The 22,300-nt window shown below is 43.0% G+C and overlaps 1 protein-coding gene across 1 annotated transcript in view; it reads right to left on the reverse strand.

Annotated features, from left to right (window-relative positions):
- Positions 1 to 11,383: 11,383 nt before the first annotated feature.
- eml6 (EMAP like 6) overlaps positions 11,384 to 22,300 on the reverse strand; it is a 46,089-nt gene continuing 35,172 nt past the window's right edge. The window contains exons 32-43 of the mRNA XM_066647282.1: positions 22,105 to 22,125; positions 20,813 to 20,986; positions 20,459 to 20,667; positions 19,123 to 19,280; positions 18,897 to 19,011; positions 18,494 to 18,682; positions 16,757 to 16,929; positions 15,943 to 16,105; positions 13,886 to 13,989; positions 13,629 to 13,782; positions 12,684 to 12,784; positions 11,384 to 12,385 (exon numbers count right to left, since the gene is read on the reverse strand). Of these exons, the coding sequence (XP_066503379.1) occupies positions 12,361 to 12,385; positions 12,684 to 12,784; positions 13,629 to 13,782; positions 13,886 to 13,989; positions 15,943 to 16,105; positions 16,757 to 16,929; positions 18,494 to 18,682; positions 18,897 to 19,011; positions 19,123 to 19,280; positions 20,459 to 20,667; positions 20,813 to 20,986; positions 22,105 to 22,125 (1,586 nt within the window). The 3' untranslated portion in view covers positions 11,384 to 12,360. The remainder of the gene's footprint in view (positions 12,386 to 12,683; positions 12,785 to 13,628; positions 13,783 to 13,885; positions 13,990 to 15,942; positions 16,106 to 16,756; positions 16,930 to 18,493; positions 18,683 to 18,896; positions 19,012 to 19,122; positions 19,281 to 20,458; positions 20,668 to 20,812; positions 20,987 to 22,104; positions 22,126 to 22,300) is intronic.

Raw genomic sequence — 22,300 nt, forward strand, 5'->3', positions numbered from 1 at the left:
AAACCCACGCAGACACAGGGAGAACACACCACACTCCTCACAGACAGTCACCCGGAGGAAACCCACGCAGACACGGGGAGAACACACCACACTCCTCACAGACAGTCACCCGGAGCGGGAATCGAACCCACAGCCTCCAGGTCCCTGCTGTGCCACCGTGCCGCCCCAAACCCACATATCCACACATAAACGAATGCCCAAGATATTTATGATTTAATTTGTTACATCAACAAAAAGGCAGCACAATATTTCTAAACAAAATCACGTCAAGAAAAAAAGCTTCATTAATCTTCCAGCAGTTTCCTAATGACAAAGATATCTATTTTCAGTGAAAGAACTCTTGGCCACTTCATCATCATCATCAAAGTGTTGAGGCCTGTAGCCAAAGGCCAAATCATACAATGTGGACAAACGCTTTACTGTAATTATCCTGTCACAATCTTTCAGTCAGGACGAAAAACAGAGGGCTGCTTACGTTGATATGGGCTTTCTTTTTTTTGTCATAGTTTCATGTGTCCAGGCTGCATCCGGTAAATCGACTAAATGCATCTCTGTCAACTAAACTGGACTTGAAATATTGTTGTATACATTATTGTTTACCAAAGGAGTGTGAAGGCGTCCGTTAAGGGGCATGTTGATGCAGATCCAGTTCTGCCCAGTTTGATTTGTATTTGGCATTGCCCTCTTTAACGTAATGTGCGTGGGTGTCCTGGGCACGTGTTTTGATGTGGTTAAGGCAAGTTTTTTTTTTTGACTAATGGTGCTCTGCCTTGTCATGTCGTAGAGAACATCTGAAAGTGTTATTTCGATCCTGTAAATCCAGTTCTGAGCTGCTGTGCTCTTTCAGAAGTCATTAAATACTTGAAACACTCACTCATCCACTCCTTTTACCAGCCACATGGTGTCAGATTTGACAACAGTGCTGGAACTATTCGCGCTTTAGCATTTCCTCTGCATGAATAGGGTGCTTATATTTGTCCTTATGCTACTTGTAACTGAACGAGCGACCTAAGTTACATCCTGTGTGGATTATAACACTTAAGTCTGACGTCACAGACCCCAACACTTTCTCTCTCTTTCCTTGGGTTTCCTTACAATAGCTGCTGAGTAAAGCACAAAGACATCCTCCTGTGAGGCATTCAACGGCCCAACGTAAGAAAGAAAAGTGCTATGACTCAGGAATGCTAATACACAGAAGTGGACTTTCTAGTTCTAGGAGCCTGCATTTCCATCTCCGCTGGAGCATGTTAGTGCTTGGCCCCCTGTGCATTGCAACATTGCGGAGATCTGTATCTTTTGCATTTTATGAATGCCAACGTCATGGGTTATGCATTTCCCGCAGCAGCGAGTCCAGTCAGGAATCAAGGTTAAATGCAAAAAAAGCAAGTTTTATATGGACGCTCAAGTAGTGTAGAAACAAAGAGGCAGCTTTGAAGTTCTCGAGGGTGCACTTTCTCAGGGAGTCAGGTTTTACCTGTGGCTGGGAGTTGACCCAATTGATGGTGGAGTTTCACTCTCTCTTACTTCTAAGCAATGCAAACACACACCTGGTCTTTTTACATACTCAGCAGGACCATATGGTTGGGGTCTGGAATCTGGCGGCCAAGGCTCTCCTGAAGTGTCCAGATCAAACATTGTGTCTTCAAAACAGGAACCTTTCAAAAAAAGGGGAAAATTGGAATGGATTCCGAACATTTCCTTCTATCAATCCATCATGAGATTTTCATAAGGTGTAATAAGCAGCTGGGAGTTTTGGATTATGTCAGAAAACGAAGGCACAATGAAGATATAAGGTTTGGTTCCAACAGCAGTAATATGAAAAACGAGAAGCTGGATATATGCCAACGTTCCTGTTGATGTATTTATGGTGGTTTACAGCTGGTTCCCCATCACAGTGAGAAACACTGTCTGGTTCATGTAAAAGTGAGCAGTGATCAGGATAATTAGAGAAGGGGACTCAGGTAACGGTGTAGAGCTTCAAGGAAACAGGGCAGAAAGCTTTTTCCTCTCTTTGGATGGAGGTCACTGTAACCCCCCACCATCACCTGTGTTCACCTATTTATACATTCAAACCAGTGTGGGCTCCAGACAGCAACGATATGATGAGCAGCTGGTCAAATGACGTATTTCAATGATTTAAAGCAACACTAAGTGAGATTTTACTTTTTTTTTTTTTTTGCTCTTGGGCTCCCCCTACAGTTGCAGAGTTTAATACAGTTTTATAGCACAGTCCTGAAATAAAGTGGGGCGGGGTTCCTTAATCTGGATCATCTGGCTTTGCTCAGTGCTGCTGCCAGTCACAGCTGTGCTGCAATTTATTTGGGGTTAATAAAGTGTTAACTTATCTTATCCTACCCTCCACTATTAGTTACATAGTGTGGTTTCTGCAGTGCTGAGTCCAGAGTAGCAAAAACAGAGGCTCTGTTCTCCCTAGTACAGGCCAGTTGAGCATCACAATGATTTTGAAGCAGTCATTTTAAAGTAAAAATACTACCTAGTGTTGCTTTAAGTTCACATCGTCTACAGAAACCTCACTTCTATATATTTGAATAAATAATTACTATTCATTTGCTTAATTGAACATGCGCTGGAACGGCTAAAAAAGTCATAATACAAAGCTGTTCAGCACTGGACTCTGAAGTGGCACGACTGTGTTCTCTGGAGAGATGGAGTGTCATCCAATATCTGTGGCATTATTTGGATGAGCGTTTTTGATCCAGAACTAATCAATTAAGGTCTAATGTTCTTGAGATGTTCCATCATCAAGTGTGCAGCTTTCCCAGAAGAGTACAAACGGTTACTGCAGCAAACAGGGACAAACATCTAGTAAGCACCCTTCATTTCAGAAGAAATGTTGGACAAGCAGGTGTCCGAAAATATATGGCCGTTTAGTGTAAATAGAAATGATGTGCCGTCAAAGCAACAAAACATGTCACTCAGTTCGGGGGGGTGTTGTATTCAAACTGTTCCCTATGACTGTGTTATCTCATTTGTTAATCTGAGACAGCCACTGCGAACACACTCTCGGGTTTCAGTACATCTTAATTGGGTGCAGCTTTTATGTTTTGGGTGAAGCATGGTATTAAGTCTCCCGTGGCTTTGCTCCTTCCTCATCCTCCTGGCTGTGGGCGTGTAGTCAGCCATTAGACGGTTCGCATTAAGCTCATATTTGCAAGAGGATATAATTCTTATTCCACGCAATATGTCTGCGCCACCAGGGGCCATTATCCACGAGTTACAACACAAAACCCAACCTGCGTCGGATAAAAAAACAGAGCACGGTGCAGAGAAAAAGTAGAACGTCTTCCAGAGACAGAAAGAATTATATTCTCAGCTCTCACATTGTATAATTTCAGTGATTCTCATATTTTACTTTTCTACTGTCAACAACAGCAGTTTGTCCAGTTTGGATGTACTTTACTGTGCTACGTACCGTTGGTAATCACACGGAATCAGGCACTTATCTGACTGCAACACCTGTCGAAATAATGCTTAAGGTGCGTCCATTGTGGACACCATTATTCTTGTTGTATAGTCCACCGTGCTTAAGGCAGAGCATCAGCTGAAGGGCCTTTTACATTTGTTTGTGGAGCAGTGAAGCTGCCTTCTCTGAGGTGATGGAACATAAGGATTAGGAGTAGTGTGTGATCCAGAATCATCCTGCATCAGTATCTGATCTCACCAATGTTCTTGTGGCTGGATGCTATAAAATCCTCACAGCAATATTCCATTATGTAATGTTCCCGGAGGAGATTGTTAGGTAGGAGTTAGTTTGAGCACCAGTGGTTGCTCATTATGAACTGAACAGGTGCTGCATGGCCACATATTTATTCAGAAAATGAGATAGCGCCGGAAAAAAAGGGTATGCCTGTTTTTTTCAACTTTTATCAGCTCCGCAAAGAGAGAGTATGTGTGTTTTGTGTGTATGTGAGTTAATGTGTAGCCTGTGTGTGTGTGTGTGTGTACTGCAACTCATTTAAAGGTGCTTTGAGGACGCACAGAGAACACATTATGGAGAAGGAATTGCATCAGTTGCCTGTTAATGTTGGAGACTGCAGTAATCTCACTGCAGATCTGGGGCCATATGTCCTATCACTCTGGGCAGAGGTTTTAATTAAAGAGCTTCTAAGCTCTGCTGATAACTGGACACGAGTGTGCAGGAAAACTGCACAACACACACAGAGTGTGTGAGAAGATATAGGAGTTAGAACGGAACATTTGTATTTAAAATTTATTGAATTTCTGTTGTACAGATACATTTTCCTGGCATTTACAAGAACGGCTGAATATAAAAATAAAGCAGTGATTGCAAAAATGCTGCTGCTGTTTTAGTTTTAATGTGTTTATTATTTGTTTTTTAATATATTTTTTTATTGTGTGGCCATAGTGTTAACTCCAGCAGCAACTGCTGTATCTGATCCACTCGTACCAGAACAACGCAACATACCTTCTCTGTGTGGTACCGTAGAGGTCCTGACCACTGAGGACCAGAGTGAAATGTATGCAGAGCAACAAACTGACTACAGCCTCTAAATGTAGAATTACAATTTTAACCTGTATGGTCAGTGGAGCTGATAAAAAGGACAATGAGTGAAGAAACTAGGAGGTCATTTTAAAGTCATGGCGTATATTGAGATGGGATTTAGCTTATTTTGGTGTTTTCCTGTGCAGTGTGTGGACTTAGCATGTTAGCAGGCTGTTTCAATACTGGCTCTTCTATTTCTTCTTAAAAAATAGAAAAGACAAAATGTCCTCATGGGCTAAATATGACATTATAGAGTTGCACTTTTTTACATGTATACACAGTGTTATTTCCAGACTGCTGTGAGTAAATAAATCCTTTAGTTGTTAGCATTGTTAGCATTAGCATTGCGCCTCAGGTTTTTCCTGTCATGTCCAGAGATAGAGAAAGAATGAATTTGACACTCAGCTGCTGTCTGCTACAGACATTTTTTTCTTAATGTCTGTATGAAACACCTCAAGTACTTTGTATAAGGCATAGCCCAATAAATAACATTCAATTTATTATGGGGAAAAAAAACAGCATGTAAACCTGGTAAATGAAAAATCTGCCTGTTTAAATAAGATGAATCAAGTATAGTGGTATATTTAATCTTTAAAAAGCACCAGGATATTTAGCATGACTTTGCCTAATTATCCCATAATAGATCAATGTAAGTGTAGCAGCAGCGTTCAGAAATAGAGTGAAAAATATAATCCAGTATAATTACACCACGCAATGCATCAAAGAAAAACTAGTCAAAAAATAAAAGTACAACAGTACAAAGTACAACACAAGGAGTTTTCACTCGTACAAACAATAATCCATCCATCCATCCATTGTCTGTAACCGCTTATCCAATTCAGGGTCACGGTGGGTCCAGAGCCTACCAGGAATCATTGGGCGCAAGGCGGGAATACACCCTGGAGGGGGCGCCAGTCCTTCACAGGGCAACACACACTCAAACATTCACTCACACACTCACACCTATGGTCACATTTAAGTCGCCAATCCACCTACCAACGTGTGTTTTTGGACTGTGGGAGGAAATCGGAGCACCCGGAGGAAACCCACGCATACACAGGGAGAACACACCACACTCCTCACAGACAGTCACCCAGAGAAAACCCACACGGACACAGGGAGAACACACCACACTCCTCACAGACAATTACCCGGAGTGGTAATCAAACCTGCTAACCTGTTGCGCCACCGTGCTGCCCATGAACAATAATAAATCAATGAATAAATTTCTAATTCTACAACGTAGCTTTGACAAATGTTGCACAAAGGAAAGTGATTATTTCACACGTGAACACTTGCATGGATTGGACGGCATGCTTCAGAAATTTCTTTTTGGGAAAAAAAGGTTAAAGTGAAAGTCCAATGTCAAAACCTAACAAAAGAACAGCTTCTATCTTACTTGGCTCATCACAAGTTAATTTGACGTGTCCACAGTGATGCTGTTTTGAATTACAGTTATTAGTCAAGTGAGAATTCGTCGACTGAAAATGTCAGACATTCAGCAGCACATTCTGTTTGTAAGAGACGTGACTCTCACTCTCTCACTCACACAAACAAACACACACACACACACACACTCACTCACTCACTCACACACACTGTCTTCTACAACCCCAGTTCCAATGAAGTTGGGACGTTGTGTAAAACGTAAATAAAAACAGAATTCGATGATTTGCAAATCCTTTTCAACCTCTGTTCTATTGAACACACTACAAAGACAAGATAATTAATGTTCAAATGGATAAACCTCATTGGTTTTTGGCCAATATTCACACATTTTTAATTTGAGGCCTGCAATATGTTCCAAAAGACTGGAATAATAACTGGAAAAAGTATGATACTGAGGATAATCTATAGGAAATCTACGTTGTTACACTGTTGGGAACTTTATACCTGTGTAGCTGATGCCCGTGTCCTGAGTACCCACAGAGTACACCTTAAAATAGCACTAATTAAACGGTTGTCTTTGAACTTTTAAATGTAGAGGGCACTGTAGAGGAGACTATGGCAGTTTCATTCATTTTTGTTAATAATTTAACACCTAACAACTCTGGTATCTCTCCTAAACATATGTGCAACATAGCTGTTATATATTTTGCATTATTTTCCCTTCAAATTATGGGATGTAAGTGCTTTCTCTCTCTCTCTCTCACTCTGTCTGTTTCTCTCTTGCTCACTATCTCATGTGCACACGCACACACACACACACACACACACACACACATGCACACACATGTTTAAACTTTGCTCAATTTTTTCTCTCTCCTCATTCCAATCTTTTCCAATCCAGGTGCTCAGTCCCATCCATTGACAAACATCACAGCTGAGAGAGCTGATTTCTGTTTGGTTGAATAAACGGCCAAGTCCTGCAGAAGAGCTTCATGCATCTAAAGCAGGTGGAGGCAGGTGAGTGTGGCCCCTTGAGCCCCCCCTCCTCTGGGGGCCCCCAAATCCTTCTCCCGTCTCTTTCAGCTGTTCCACTTCCATTCGCCAGATGGGCCTTGCGCTTTGAACCCAGCTTTAGCCGTGGGACATAGCTGATTTATTTTTTTTATCTTCAGAACCTGCGGACTGACAAGAAGCTACAGCATGTGCCGCATCAGACTCTTGCACTTTTTGTAGTTTTTAAAAAAAAAAAAAATTTTTATTAATGTTATAATTTCAAGTTCCTAACACCTATTTATATAAACACTGAATTACAAATGGCATAAACCTGTATGTACGTCTATAAAACTTATGTAGGTGTCATTCATTCATTCATTATCTGTAACCCTTATCCAGTTCAGGGTCGCGGGGGGTCCAGAGCCTACCTGGAATCATTGGGCGCAAGGTGGGAATAAACCCTGGAGGGGGCGCCAGTCCTTCACAGGGCAACACACACACACTCACATATTCACTCACACACACACCTACGGACACTTTTGAGTCACCAATCCACCTACCAATGTGTGTTTTTTTTTGTGCTGTGGGAGAAAACCCACGCAGACACAGGGAGAACACACCACACTCCTCACAGACAGTCACCCGGAGGAAACCCACACAGACACAGAGAGAACACACCACACTCCTCACAGACAGTCACCCGGAGGAAACCCACACAGACACAGAGAGAACACACCACACTCCTCACAGACAGTCACCCGGAGGAAACCCACACAGACACAGGGAGAACACACCACACTCCTCACAGACAGTCACCCGGAGGAAACCCACACAGACACAGGGAGAACACACCACACTCCTCACAGACAGTCACCCGGAGGAAACCCACGCAGACACAGGGAGAACACACCACACTCCTCACAGACAGTCACCCGGAGGAAACCCACGCAGACACAGGGAGAACACACCACACTCCTCACAGACAGTCACCCGGAGGAAACCCACGCATTCATGTAAATGAATGGACATTGGCTTTAAAAAGTTTTAAAAAGTGCAAGAGTGAAGCTGAACATATTGTAGCTTTTTTTTTTACAGAAAGCAGATGGTGAATAAAGATGCAATAAAATCTGCAGTCCTTAGAAGTGTCTTCGTCTTTACGACCAGGGGAATGTGTGGCTGGCTGTGACGTGCTCAAAGTTATGTAAAGACGACGTGAATACCACTAGCTGCATACTAATACTACTTACATGTGTGCAGTTTGAAATGCTGTCTTTGTGAACTGTCTTCACTGATCCCTTGCCCTCTGTTTGACTCTGTTTAAAATCTATTGTGATACAACTAACCCAACCTTAAAGGTGTACTCCTGTCAGACAGAACAGCTTAAACCTTGCTAATTCTCTTGTAAACTTGACGTGTACTTAAGTTCAGAACCAGTTTAGAAAAAGTGCTTTGTGCTGAATGTGAGAGCGCAGTGTTTGGAATGATATTCTTTATCTCTTAGTCTTAATCTCGTCTTAGTTTATTTAACACGTTAAACTTTATTTATCACAGACATTGTCACTGATGTTACAGCTAGCAGTAAAATGTGATAACTGCCTGCTCACGTCAAACATTAAGATACAAATATAGATAGGGAATAAAAACTATGCAGAGGTAATTATTTAGCTTAAAATCTATGGTAAAGCAACATAACACAAAATACACAAAGAAATGAATAATTTAACGGCTGGTTTGCAGTGTATAGATGAGTTATTAAATCTAAAATGCAAAATAGTGCTGTGCAATTATGTGGTTATTAGATTATAAGAAAAGTGATTAACGAGGTATAAAGAAAAATGATCAGAGAAAAAGGCCTGTGTGTGATGTATATGTTTGAGGAAGTCCTAGTTACAGTCTTGTTTCAGAGCCTGAACAGCTCGAGGACAGTAGCTCCTCCTCATCATCTCTGTATTTGCCTTCAGTAAGCAAAAGTGCTTCCATGAACACCACAGAGATAAGAGTCTGCTGTTGTGAGCCTGATATCATCCTAACCCTAACTCTTCACAGCTTTGCTGGCCTTGGTCCAGCAATGCTTTTTGTAGATGGTCTGCAGGTCAAGAAGCTCTCTCCTTATGATGCACTCAGCTGAATGCACCCCCCCTCTGGAGAGCTCGCCGGTGCTGTTTCAGGTTTACAGGCTTTATTTTCACTCCAGCTATTTACAAATACACAGTGAAGTGAGGCAACATATCTCCAGGACCATGGTGCAACACAGCGTGGCTGTAATTTTTGTTTTTTCTCTTAATTTCTATGGTGCAGGTATAAAGTTCTGCAGGATTTTTGAGGAAAGTCTGAATTCCCTTAGACTTTTGAGGTGATAAAGAATTTAATCAGCCTTTTTGCCAGGAAGTGTGGCATGACCATAACAAGATGCAAACTCCAAGGTACCTGAAATTGTCTCTCTCTCGATTCTTGCGGTCCATCAGCTCTTTTCTTGCTGATATTAAAGAGGAAAGTATTATTCTGGCACCAGCTGTCGAGGTGTTTAATCTATTACAGAAAGACCATTTTGTCATTGCCAGAGATCAGACCCACGACAGCAGTGTCATCTGCAAATTTGACAATGTTGGGTCATAGGTCAATTGACAGTCATAGGTATTGCCAGGAACATAATATTTTAATAGTTGCTAGTTGGAATTATAAACTCTGGCTATTTCTGGTCAGAAAAAAAATATTCTAACCTAAATCTACATTTGTACACAAACTTAGCTGAGTCCACCAAATTGCTGTTACATACTTCTATCATTTTCTTTCCATGCTGATATGACCCATAGTGTAAGATATTCTGTCCACAAAAATCAAGTGGAGGAGCCTCAGTAGACAGCATTTATGACATTTCAAATGCAACCTACATCAATAGCTATGCTAACAGTCAGTTATTTGTTATCCTAGCAGAGTGCATGCTGGGTACTGTAGTGAAAAAATGCAGATTGATGAAAATGAATTTGGTTAAACCAAAGAAGAACACAGTTTTTTGCTCCAAAACACTATGTAATGTGACATATTAAATGCATATTTAATTAGGTAATAACTTATTAACATATGAAACTTGCAACATCAAGCTGGATAATCATTCTGGAGACGTATATCTTTTTCTGTAGGATGTTAAAGAAAATGACACAAAAGGAATACTTGCAAGGTGAGTGGATACGCCCCTTTTTTCTGATTGGATGGAAGTTGGTGCTCCAAATCATTGATTTTTTTCTCTTATTTACAGGCCCTGGGTCAACCACAGTGTCCTGATATTTTCTCACCACATCATTTTAATTGCCTGAATTTGTGGAGGGAAAATTCATTAGTGTCTTTTGGAACCAAAACCAAACCTTTGGCCTGTTTTTATTTTTCCTCCTGTGGAGAACACTATATATATAGACACACACACACACACACACACACACCCGCGCAGTGCTGTGGGTGTGTATAGGAATGCAGAGTGTGGTGTGGAATAATCCCAGCTCATTGTGAAGTGATTAGTTTCAGATGTCATTAGAACAGGATGTGTGGCATTTCAGCTTCAATCTGTCAACGTCAGAAAGAACAGAAGCTACACGCAGGTGTCACGCAATGTTTCAGCGTTTCCTTTTGTGCACCTTTACCCAACACTGCTGTGTCCTGGCACTGAATCTCAGGAGCTTCTACGTTGAAACACGGCTGTCTCTAATGTGGAAGCCAAGGCCAGATCTTGAAATCGTTATTATTTTTGTGAAACAATTCCTGAGCAATCTGTTGCAGAGTGGCAGGGTGCATTATCTCGGTCAAGGAGGCTACTGTCATTAGGGCATACTGTTGCCATGAAGGGGTGGATATAGTCTGTAAGATCCTAAGGTTCCTCAGCAGCCCAGAGCATCACACGGCCTCTACGAGTTATCCTCAGACCTACAGTGCTTCCCTAGAGTAAGCCCCGCCCCTTAACAGGTGCTCAATGTAATGAGCTAATTAACCGTTTTCATTTCACCTGTCAGTGGTTTTAATCTTGTGATCACTTTGTATACATGAGGGAACATTTGGTTCTTTCCAGTTAGCTACAACCTGCCATACACTGCCATCTGCTGGTAGCAAATGTTGCTACACTTTACTGGTGTTTCAGCTTCACAGAAACACATCAAATGAAAGGAGATGCTGAGGAGCAGCTGCACATGAGCCCAATGTCAAGCACTATGCTGTGGAACAGTGGAACTGTGTTCTCAGGAATCATAAAGCTCCACGCAATACTTTAGACTTTTATGGCTAACTCTAACCTGAGGTTCTCAGACCTCAATTCCATCACCGTATGAACAAGTGTCCACAAACTTTTGGCCACATAATGTATATGAACCATTTAATCACAGTTAACCTGTCAGTTCCTCACAAAACAAAACACCACTACTGTGGATCCTCAAGCGTCTTCATTTAATTGTAAAATAAATATATTTTTGTATTTCGCATTAATACCATTCACCCATCTTTTGAACTTTAACATTATTAGAACATTACACAGATCAGAACCGTCCAACTCATGCATTGATTTTTCAGTTACGTATTAGCTGTAGGTTACAAAAACAAACATAGAAATTACAGATATTGTTTATCGTTATCTGTACACAATAGACACATCTGCCATCACACCATTGGCTACAAACAGCGCATCGCAACACGGACTTCGGCGGACAACGTCATTACACTGGTTTCTCACTACGTAATAGTTATGAGACTATTTTTTTTTTTTGCATTTTTATTTTTTCTGTATCATCTGTGAGACCGCAAGACCGACCGACCGGGTCGCACACTTCGTACAGAAACACGTACGCACACACGTAAAAAATAAACATGATCTTTTAACAAAAATAGCACACTGAAAATAACATCTACAAATATTCCGTTACAGTACTTACGCCTTTGGCAGGCTCCTGAGTCCCCGGTTTTTTTTTGGATATATTTATATATTTATATTGATATATTACTGATGAGGAAGAACAATATTAACTGGATAAATCTGACCATAATGTAAAAAATTAAGTAAAAAAAAACAAATTTGCATAATGTGATGAAGTTTTACAGACCATTCAAAGCCCTAAATCGACATGTTCCATATAGCACCAGATATGCATCATAACCATTTAGTGGGCAAAATTCAGCAGTGTATTTAAGGCACTTTATGTCAAAATTAAAAAGAATAATAATACATTTATCTCTTTTGAAATATTGGCATGATTTTTTTTTCTTAAGTACATGAGAACGTAAACATTACACTTGACGGAATGGTGACAGACACACACTGTTTCTACTGTAGAACGAGCAAACCTCGAGCTGAGGTTTGAACCCATCCACACACACTGCGAGCCAATGCAGCATAGGAGGTGTGCAGCATTCAGATAGTGGAGGTATTGGGAGGAATCCCTCTTGATTGACGCTTGTTTACTATAGGCTGGCTCTTTTCACAGGCATCTCCATACAAATACACTGAGGGAGAAAGTCACAGACGGTGGAGAGTAGAAAGAGGGAAAGGTGAGAGTGTGAAGGGTGGGGTGGAAGGTAAGAGAAAGGGAATGAAGGAGGAAAGGAAGGGATAGAAGGGACAGAGAGGGTGAGAGATGGGGATGAAGGGGGCGATGGCGAGCAGAGGGAGTGAGGAAGGGAGGAATCAAGAAGAAGTAGAGAGAGAATAATTGAGTAAGATCGAAAATCCACAACAAGTAAACGTCAAGATTTATGAGGCTAGATTAAGAAAGATTTTAAATGATGCTTTCTGGATTTTCACCTGCAGTCGTTGCCTCCGACGCTGATCACATATTTATCATCGAAGGAGAAGCGAATGTTGGTCACATGAGCCGAATGTCCAAAGTAGCGCTTGTGTTTGGCCTGAGATTGAGAGACGGAAAAGACGCAGTTATAACACTTAGTCTTAAAAGTTCACTGGTTTCACCTTTAAAGGAATAGTTCATGTTACAACTGTAATTTACACACTTTCCTCCCACTTATCCTTAATGTAGTCATCAGCCAAATGCTACTTGAAACTTAGCACTGGAGCTAAACGGCTAATATTGTTAATAAACACTGCAACCCAGAAGACTCTAAAACGGTTTTCAAAATTGTGTCCTAAATAAAACTGACAAGTGTGTGGTTTGAGCAGCTGGCGAGAAGAATAGAAGTAGTATTTTCATTTTTCATATTTTAATTAAGTGGATGACCCTCTAGTGTTTGTTAGCATTGTTAGCTTCGCAGTTGTAGCAGAACCTGGACACCAGGGGCAAATTCAAATATTTTTGCATATTTCACATGGCTAATAATCTGATATTCTGTCAGATAAGATCAGAATAATAGATCACCAAATTATGACTTTGTAAATATTTTAATTAAGTGGATGACCCTCTAGTGTTTGTTAGCATTGTTAGCTTCGCAGTTGTAGCATTAGGCAAAGAAGCAGAAACAGGAAACCAGGGGCAAATTCAAATATTTTTGCATATTTCACATGGCTAATAATCTGATATTCTGTCAGATAAGACCAGAATAATAGATCACCAAATTACGACTTTTTTCGTATTTTATTTTTGTATTATATTGTCCTATATTATATTTAGCTAAGTCCTAGGTAATGATTTAAGATCACATTTGACAATCCAAAGTTAAAGATGCAGAAGGTGTTTTCCTGTATGGCTATGAAAATTCATGCCTCACTATTAACTTAATATAAAATAGTGCTTACAAATTTCTCAGGGCAGGGAAAGTCAAAGAGCTTAACCAGGCCAAAGTCATCTCCAGTCACTATGTTGAGTCCAGCGTGAGAGACACAGGCGCAGTTCACATCGGCTTTGTCTGCGTTCCTCGGCCAAACGCCCAACACCTCGTCCCCAAGGACGCTGCAGAGAGCAACAGAGATTAAACTGATTATACAATACACGCGCCATCATTAAAACACACCCTCTGTGAGAGAAATGGCTGTAGAAGTGTAGTATGTTTTACCTGGTCCAGGTAGCCCAGGTGATCCTGTCTGTAATGACCTGCTCAATCACCACTTTACCACTGGGCACCTCGTGCACCTGCCGCTTATAATTACCTGTAGAAACCTGGAGAGGAACCAGAGAATGAACGTCATCATCAACTTACATTCATTCATTCATTATCTGCAATCCTTATCCAGTTCAGGGTTACAGTGGGTCCAGAGCCTACCTGGGCTCATTGGCTGCAAGGCGGGAATACACCCTGGAGGGGGCGCCAGTCCTTCACAGGGCAACACACACACACACTCACACCTACGGACACTTTGAGTCTCCAATCCACCTTCCAACGTGTGTTTTTAGACTGTGGGAGGAAACCGGAGCACCCAGAGGAAACCCATTCAGACACAGGGAGAACACACCACACTCCTCACAGACAGTCACCTGGAGGAAACCCATTCAGAGACAAGGAGAAAACACCACACTCCTCACAGACAGTCACCCGGAGGACACCCACGCAGACACAGGGAGAACACACCACACTCCTCACAGACAGTCACCCGGAGGACACCCACGCAGACACAGGGAGAACACACCACACTCCTCACAGACAGTCACCCGGAGGAAACCCACACAGACACAGGGAGAACACACCACACTCCTCACAGACAGTCACCCGGAGGAAACCCACGCAGACACAGGAAGAACACACCACACTCCTCACAGACAGTCACCCGGAGGAAACCCACACAGACACAGGGAGAACACACCACACTCCTCACAGACACTCACCCGGAGGAAACCCACACAGACAGAGAGAACACACCACACTCCTCACAGACAGTCACTCAGAGGAAACCCACGCAGACACAGGAAGAACACACCACACTCCTCACAGACAGTCACCCGGAGGAAACCCACGCAGACACAGGAAGAACACACCACACTCCTCACAGACAGTCACCCGGAGGAAACCCACACAGACAGGGAGAACACACCACACTCCTCACAGACACTCACCCGGAGGAAACCCACACAGACAGAGAGAACACACCACACTCCTCACAGACAGTCACCCGGAGGAAACCCACACAGACACAGGAAGAACACACCACACTCCTCACAGACAGTCACCCGGAGGAAACCCACACAGACACAGGAAGAACACACCACACTCCTCACAGACAGTCACTCAGAGGAAAACCACGCAGACACAGGGAGAACACACCACACTCCTCACAGTCAGTCACCCGGAGGAAACCCACACAGACAGAGAGAACACACCACACTCCTCACAGACAGTCACCCGGAGGAAACCCACACAGACACAGGAAGAACACACCACACTCCTCACAGACAGTCACTCAGAGGAAAACCACGCAGACACAGGGAGAACACACCACACTCCTCACAGACGGTCACTCGGAGCGGGAATCGAACCCACAACCTCCAATCAGGAAGCTCCCCCAAATCCCATTCAGAGGAAGAGGCAGATTGTCTTCCATCCAAACATAACGTTTCCTATCAAATGACTAAGGTTCTCAATGATGGTGAAGTCGACCAAACTGACTTGGGGCCTCTGGGGCAATTGTATATAAGCCTTTGCCTTAAGGCCACTATGCCAAATGTAGACTATAGGAGTATACCCCGGAAATCTAAGCAGGTCTCCACAAATGTTTGGAAATACAGTGTTTCTTATATTTAATTAACTTCTTGGTTGTAATAAACATTATTATTATAAGACAATAAAATTCTATCAACTGAATACTGTTGGCTGTACCATAACGATGCCCTAAAATGAGTCTATGGTGTGATGCACCGAGTAGAACTTCCTTTTGTTTGAGTTAAATCACTGATTCAGATTATGGAAGCTTTATTCTGACATCCCCTAATCCCTCTGCGGATTATCTGCAGCCATTAGCTGACAGTAAACGGCCGGTTTGTCCGCTTATTTGTTGTGACTCATGTGCTGCATGCACCCATTACTGACAGGATTATCACTTGTAGTTGTATAAATAAGACCAACCTGAAAAACTAAACGATAAAATGGGTAATAAAGCCGTTAGCGCACAGGGCACTGACCGAGATGAACTTGCTGTCAGCAGAGAAGTCGAGCTGGATGACGAAACCCGGGATGTCTTTGCAGTAGCCGATGCGGTTGAGAGAAGGTCCCAGCGTGAGGTCGTAGAAATCTACCGCACTCTCTACAGAGCCCACGGCGAGCAGGCGGTTATCAGGACTGAACCTGAACACATAAACACACACAGAGGCCTGGTGGTCGAGGTTTCCATCTTGTATTTCAAGAATCGGGAAATACAGAGCATCAGAAACAATCCACTGTCTGTTTTTCCTTGTCCTGTGAAGGTATGCGTTTTTGAAGAGTGTTTATATTTTGTGACAGGGGACCACGGTGGTAATTTTAACTCTTAAACTCGGTCAGTAGGGGGAGTAGTCAACTCACTGCTCAACCTCAAGCTCCGCCTAAGAGCACAGCTATTGGCTCAGGAGCCTCTGAATTCCTCATGATGGAAACATCTGCATGAATTATGGCGTGCGTCATGTAAACAATATGTAAATGAATCACTCCTGCTCAGGGTCGCAGCGAGTCTGAAACCCACCCGGAATCACTGGGTGCAAGGCAGGGACACATCCTGGACAGGATGCCAGTCTGTAACGGCATCACACGCTCACATCTATGGACACTTTCACACATTTTTCCTTATAGAAAGTGACCCAAGGCAGGGATTGAACCCACCACCCCAGGACCGTGGAGTTGTGCGAGAGCGCCACTAGATGTTGCACCAACCTGCTGCCATTAATAACAGAGTTGATGTCATTAATGAAGGGCTCTTGCAGGCTCAGAGCTTAATAATGTTCCTTTGTCGTGTGGTCTTACCGTATGTCCTGAATAGCCACACTGCGGTCTCGTTTCTTGCCCCATACGGTAAGTGAGTTGACCAGCAGCACAATGAACTCTCCGTTCTCCATCCCGATGGATACCATCTCTCCGTTGGGACTAAAAGCCGTGCACTTGGCTGGGTGGCCCAAGCTCACTTTGTTCAAAAGTTTCTGAAAGAACAGAAAACTGATTGTGTTCAAAATAGACCTTGTGGGCATCCATACGCTTTCACCAGACAACACAGACTCAGAGCTCATTTAAAAAACTAATTAGTTTTGTAGGATTTAGTGTTGAAGGCTAAGCAGCAGCTCTATGAAAGTGTCAAACAAATAAATACAGTGGAATTTGAGTTCCTAACTTGTGTTTATTGATAGTCAGAAAACATGTTATTTCTTACTAATTGAAGGAATAAGGTTTAAAAGACCGTTGGTCCCCCCCCCCCCAGCGGTGTTCGGAAACTCTAATAGGCGTCTTGCCTGTGACGTAGATGGTGGACAACAACTCTAGAAGCTGCACTTAATTTAATGCAAAATGACGAAAAGGTGTGTTGTTTTTGGCTGCAATCATTCAATGTACAGTGGGACATCTGCACAAATGGCCCAAAGATCCCAAAATATCCAGAAAATGGACTAAATTTGTCCACTTTAAACGGGCACTTTGGAAAGGACCATCCGCTCACTCCGTTATCTGTAGCTCATTTCACTGGCGCTTTTCCAACAATATGGGCATGTAAGGACACCAACGAAAGGTGTTCAAGAGCCTCTGTAACATGGAGGTAAACAGGGTAAGGACACTCACTTCGCCTGTTTTAGTTGGTGTTAGTTAACGTTAGCTTGACTCGCTAAACTCGGTGGCTCAGATTATACTCGGCTACGTAGCTGCATTACGGAGGTTTATAGTGTCGGATGAATTCGAGTTCGACTTCGATCACATTTACAAGAATAACGGTACCTCTAAATTTGAGTTTAGCTTATTGCTAAGCTATTGTCATGAATAATGTTGGTTATTTAGCTAGATACTGTCATAACAGTCAGTCATAACGGTGTTTTACCGCGGCGTTGTTCAGCTGTTGTCCACCAGTGACGTCACGGTTGCGTTCGAGAATTTCCGTAGCGAGCTCGGGTTTTTCCGTCAATTCAATAAAATTGTCAGTTTTAAAGCAAATTAAGCTGCTATTTTCATTTTAATTCATACTTATAGCTGTCAGTAACTACAATAAAGTCAAATATTCATTGGAGGTCCATTAAGTGGTGCTTAGCCTTTAAAACAGAAACTCTCTCAAACTCGTCTGTGCTTGTAAGTAACGGAGGAGATAGTATTTGTGTAGTTTTATGTGGTGGAATGATTTTAAGTTGTTCAAAGATTGAGTTCTAATGAGTGATCTGTGCTACACATGAGTCTGCTACAGGGCTATAAACACCCCAGAATTGGGCCAGGGAGCAGTGGGATTGCTTTCTCTGGAGTGAAATGTTCTCAACCTCCAACATCAGAACAATCAAATTGTCATCACAATGGATACCAGTGGAGTCACAGGGGTTTCAGCTGTTACTGCAGCAAATTTGAATCCCTTCATTTCGGAAACATTGGGCCAGTGGGTGTCAGATTTTGACCTCATAGTATTATCAGTGTAAATGTAAATTATCATATATTTATTTAATTAATTGTTACATCACAGTAGCACAGCGACACAACGATAATAAGCTGGGGATTCTGCATTCGAATGAAAAACTCTACCTTATCTGCCAGGTCCCAAATGCGGATGGTTCCATCGTCACTCGCTGAGATGAAGACATCTTTGGACGGGTGTGTGGCCAGACCCCAGATACGTCCCTGTGTGTGTCCGTTTATCATCGTGTTGGAGGCGGCATTCTTTTCCCCCACCTCTATGATCTCTCCGTCCTTGGTCCCCACTAAGATCTTACCCTTCAATTCAAAGATGGCACAGTTCCCTTCACACCCAGGATAACATTATTGGATACAGTTAATCCTATGAGTATCATTACTCATTATTCAACACTGGAATGCTAAGTGGTGAATGTGTTAAAAGCTATTTTCATTTTAACTATACAGTGACTAACTCTGTGTGATGAAATCTGAAGGGCCAGTTTGTGTTGTAGCTGTAGGCAGAGACTCTGACCTTTCCCCTGCAGACCGATCGGACACTCTCCACCGGGAGGCCAGTCTCCAGCTGAAACGCTCGACACCTCCTCATCTCTTGATCCCACAGCTTTACTGCTCCACCTTCTTTAGTCCTGACAAATCACACCGTCACACACGCTGTTAATCGCACCGTTCCCCACAAACACAAGCCACTCGTTTTCACTTAAAAACCGCACACGCACAGAAACACACTGCTGACTCACGGTCTCTCCTTGCCTCCAGTCACTATAAGGCCGTCTCTGAGGGTGGTATACATGGTGAACACAGGTCCAGTGTGAGCTTTAGCCACCACACGCACCAAGAAATGATCCCTCCACACGTACACGTCTCCATTGATGGCACCCGTAAACGTGAGGTTATTCTAAAGCACAAAGGGAAAGTGTCATCTCATTATACTCCATCAATGGATTTTTTCATTTCCACTCAAGTGCATTAGTGAGTAAACAAATCTACAGCTAAGCAACAAATTAATTTATTAAAACAATTAAAAAGAACTGAACCTAACTAAAGTTATTAAGTATTTAAGTACATTTATTGCTGCCATTTTATATCCATCCATCCATTATCTGTAAGCGCTTATCCAGTTCAGGGTCGCGGTGGGTCCAGAGCCTACCTGGAATCATTGGGCGCAAGGCGGGAACACACCCTGGAGGGGGCGCCAGTCCTTCACAGGGCAACACAGACACACACATTCACTCACACACTCACACCTACGGACAGTTTTGAGTCGCCAATCCACCTACCTACGTGTGTTTTTGGACTGTGGGAGGAAACCGGAGCACCCGGAGTAAACCCACGCGGACACAGAGAGAACACACCACACTCCTCACAGACAGTCACCCGGAGGAAACCCACGCAGACACAGGGAGAACACACCACACTCTTCACAGACAGTCACCCGGAGTAAACCCACGCGGACACAGAGAGAACACACCACACTCCTCACAGACAGTCACCCGGAGGAAACCCACGCAGACACAGGGAGAACACACCACACTCCTCACAGACAGTCACCCGGAGGAAACCCACGCAGACACAGGGAGAACACACCACACTCCTCACAGACAGTCACCCGGAGGAAACCCATGCGGACACAGGGAGAACACACCACACTCCTCACAGACAGTCACCCGGAGGAAACCCACGCAGACACGGGGAGAACACACCACACTTTTCACAGACAGTCACCCGGAGGAAACCCACGCAGACACAGGGAGAACACACCACACTTTATACCCTAGTTACCCTAGTTAAATACAAATTTAAACTACGCTCCTCTATATTAAAATAGTAATTACTACTGAAAATAATAATAATAATAAAAATACATCTGTGACAACAACATCAAACAACTCAATAGCCATTTACAGTTCATGCCCAACACTGAAGCTGCCTTCAATGCAATCTTCTGACATTCCCACCCTGCAAATACTGTTTAACCTCAAGTCCGACACCGTCACTGTCCTTGGTTTCACTATAACCTGACAATGCCATGGTGATTATTCTAATGTTTATCACTGTGTCGTTTGTGTTACTCACAGCACCGAAGGCCACAGAGAGCATCGTCTGCATCCTGCCCTCCTCCACCGCTCCAATCACTCCTTTCTTATACAGCAGAGAGCCGCCCACCAGCGTCCAGAACTTGATGTGTTTGATCCCCACTGACACAAACTGAGTGTCCGAGTCCGGTCTGAATTCCACCACAAAGATTCGGTCTGAGTGACCGGCCTTACTGCTCACCTTATTTCCTGCAGGGTCAGCAGGAAGGTCAATGACCAGTCACGTAATAAAAAGCTCAAAATGGTCGCTGTTTTAAGATTTATAAAGATATTATCAGACAATGGTTTTTGGAGGGTACACATGAGTCTTGGAGACTGTCACACACTCACACACCTTCCTGCCAGCGCCACACAGTGATGGTGTGTTCTGGATCCACTCCCACTGACAGCAGCAGTTTGCCGGTGGCACTGAAGTTGACGTACCCGACGCCTTTAGCGTGGGAGCAGCGCAGGACTGACAGCGTCTGTTTATTCATTGCATCCCACACGTGGATGGAAGGCGCCAGGCCTACACACAAACACACACTTGGTCAAAAAGAAAGCTGAGATCAGTGTTAATTCAGAGTCTGATTCCCTTCTGCAAGAGACTTTGTGGTAAACTGAGAGAAACAGAGCATGTCCCCTCACAAAACCCTCACAGTTCATTTCAAGTAACAGTTGTATGCTGCAGGAATTGTACCTTGGCAAGTGAAAATATCATAAACATGCAGTATATCTGCCATTTTATATCGTGTGAGTGCAGTACAAAGATTACTAGATGATTCCACCAGTTTCTGGAGATTTTAACTTAATGTACTCACATCGATACACACTGAACGATCACTGGATTAGGAACACCGACCTTGTATCCACACTCATCGTCCACTTTATGTACCAGCGCAGCACACTAACACACCACCACCACGTCAGTGTCACTGCATCATTGCGACAGGCCAAAGACATTTTCACTTGCCTGGGCTTTGTTTTTAGTAACGTAAATGCAAAAGTCTGGGATCACCATTACACAAGGCAAGAATGAGCACTTCCAGAACACCACAAGGAATACAGTGCACATGCCACTCGTGTTTAAGATGGCTTTTCAGTTCCCAAGCAAGTCTCAAGGCACCATGCTAGAAGGCAGGGAAGGAAAAAGGCTGGACATCAACCGAGACCTGGATGACTCATGCAAGTAGAGAACTTGTAAAGAAAAGCCAAGTGGAGAAAGACACTTCCAGGCACAGATATGGCAGAGGAAAATAACATTATAGTACGTACACACACTGAAAAAGTGATGTGGTAACTGTGTCCAATACCAAGTTGTGTCAGTCTTTTCTAAGTATATATATGTCATTTAAGCCTCCATTGTTTCAGAGGATTTGCTCTCAGTTTTCCAAAGCAATCTGAAGGGATATTTTTCCATATTCCAGTCTGAAAAGTTCGTTTTCACATTCTGCTACACGTCCTTTCAGACTGTTGAAGGATGGACCATGTATTTGCTGATTCATTTTTTAAAGTGTAAGGAGACAAACACATCACTTTATTCAGTGCTGAGGGACCACATCCGCAGACAAACTAGCGTTCTGACTGGTGTAGGTGACGGACAGCTAACTGCAGTGCATTGTGGGGGCTGTAGTTCCAGTGCCTTACCTGGCAGATCAGTGATCTCGCCTGATTAGTGCAGTGTAGGTGAAGGAATGAGAGCACAGCCAAAGAAAAACAAAAAGCAATGAGCAGGAACTTTAGGGACAAGCAAGGTCAAAAGCCAGAGTGCAAATAAATTAGCAAAATTATAAGCAAATTATTATAATCAACAGAATGAGGCAAGTACAGGTGTCAGGGTGAA

This window comes from Hoplias malabaricus, chromosome 16, assembly GCF_029633855.1.
Source record: "Hoplias malabaricus isolate fHopMal1 chromosome 16, fHopMal1.hap1, whole genome shotgun sequence".
Taxonomy (NCBI): Eukaryota; Metazoa; Chordata; class Actinopteri; order Characiformes; family Erythrinidae; genus Hoplias; species Hoplias malabaricus.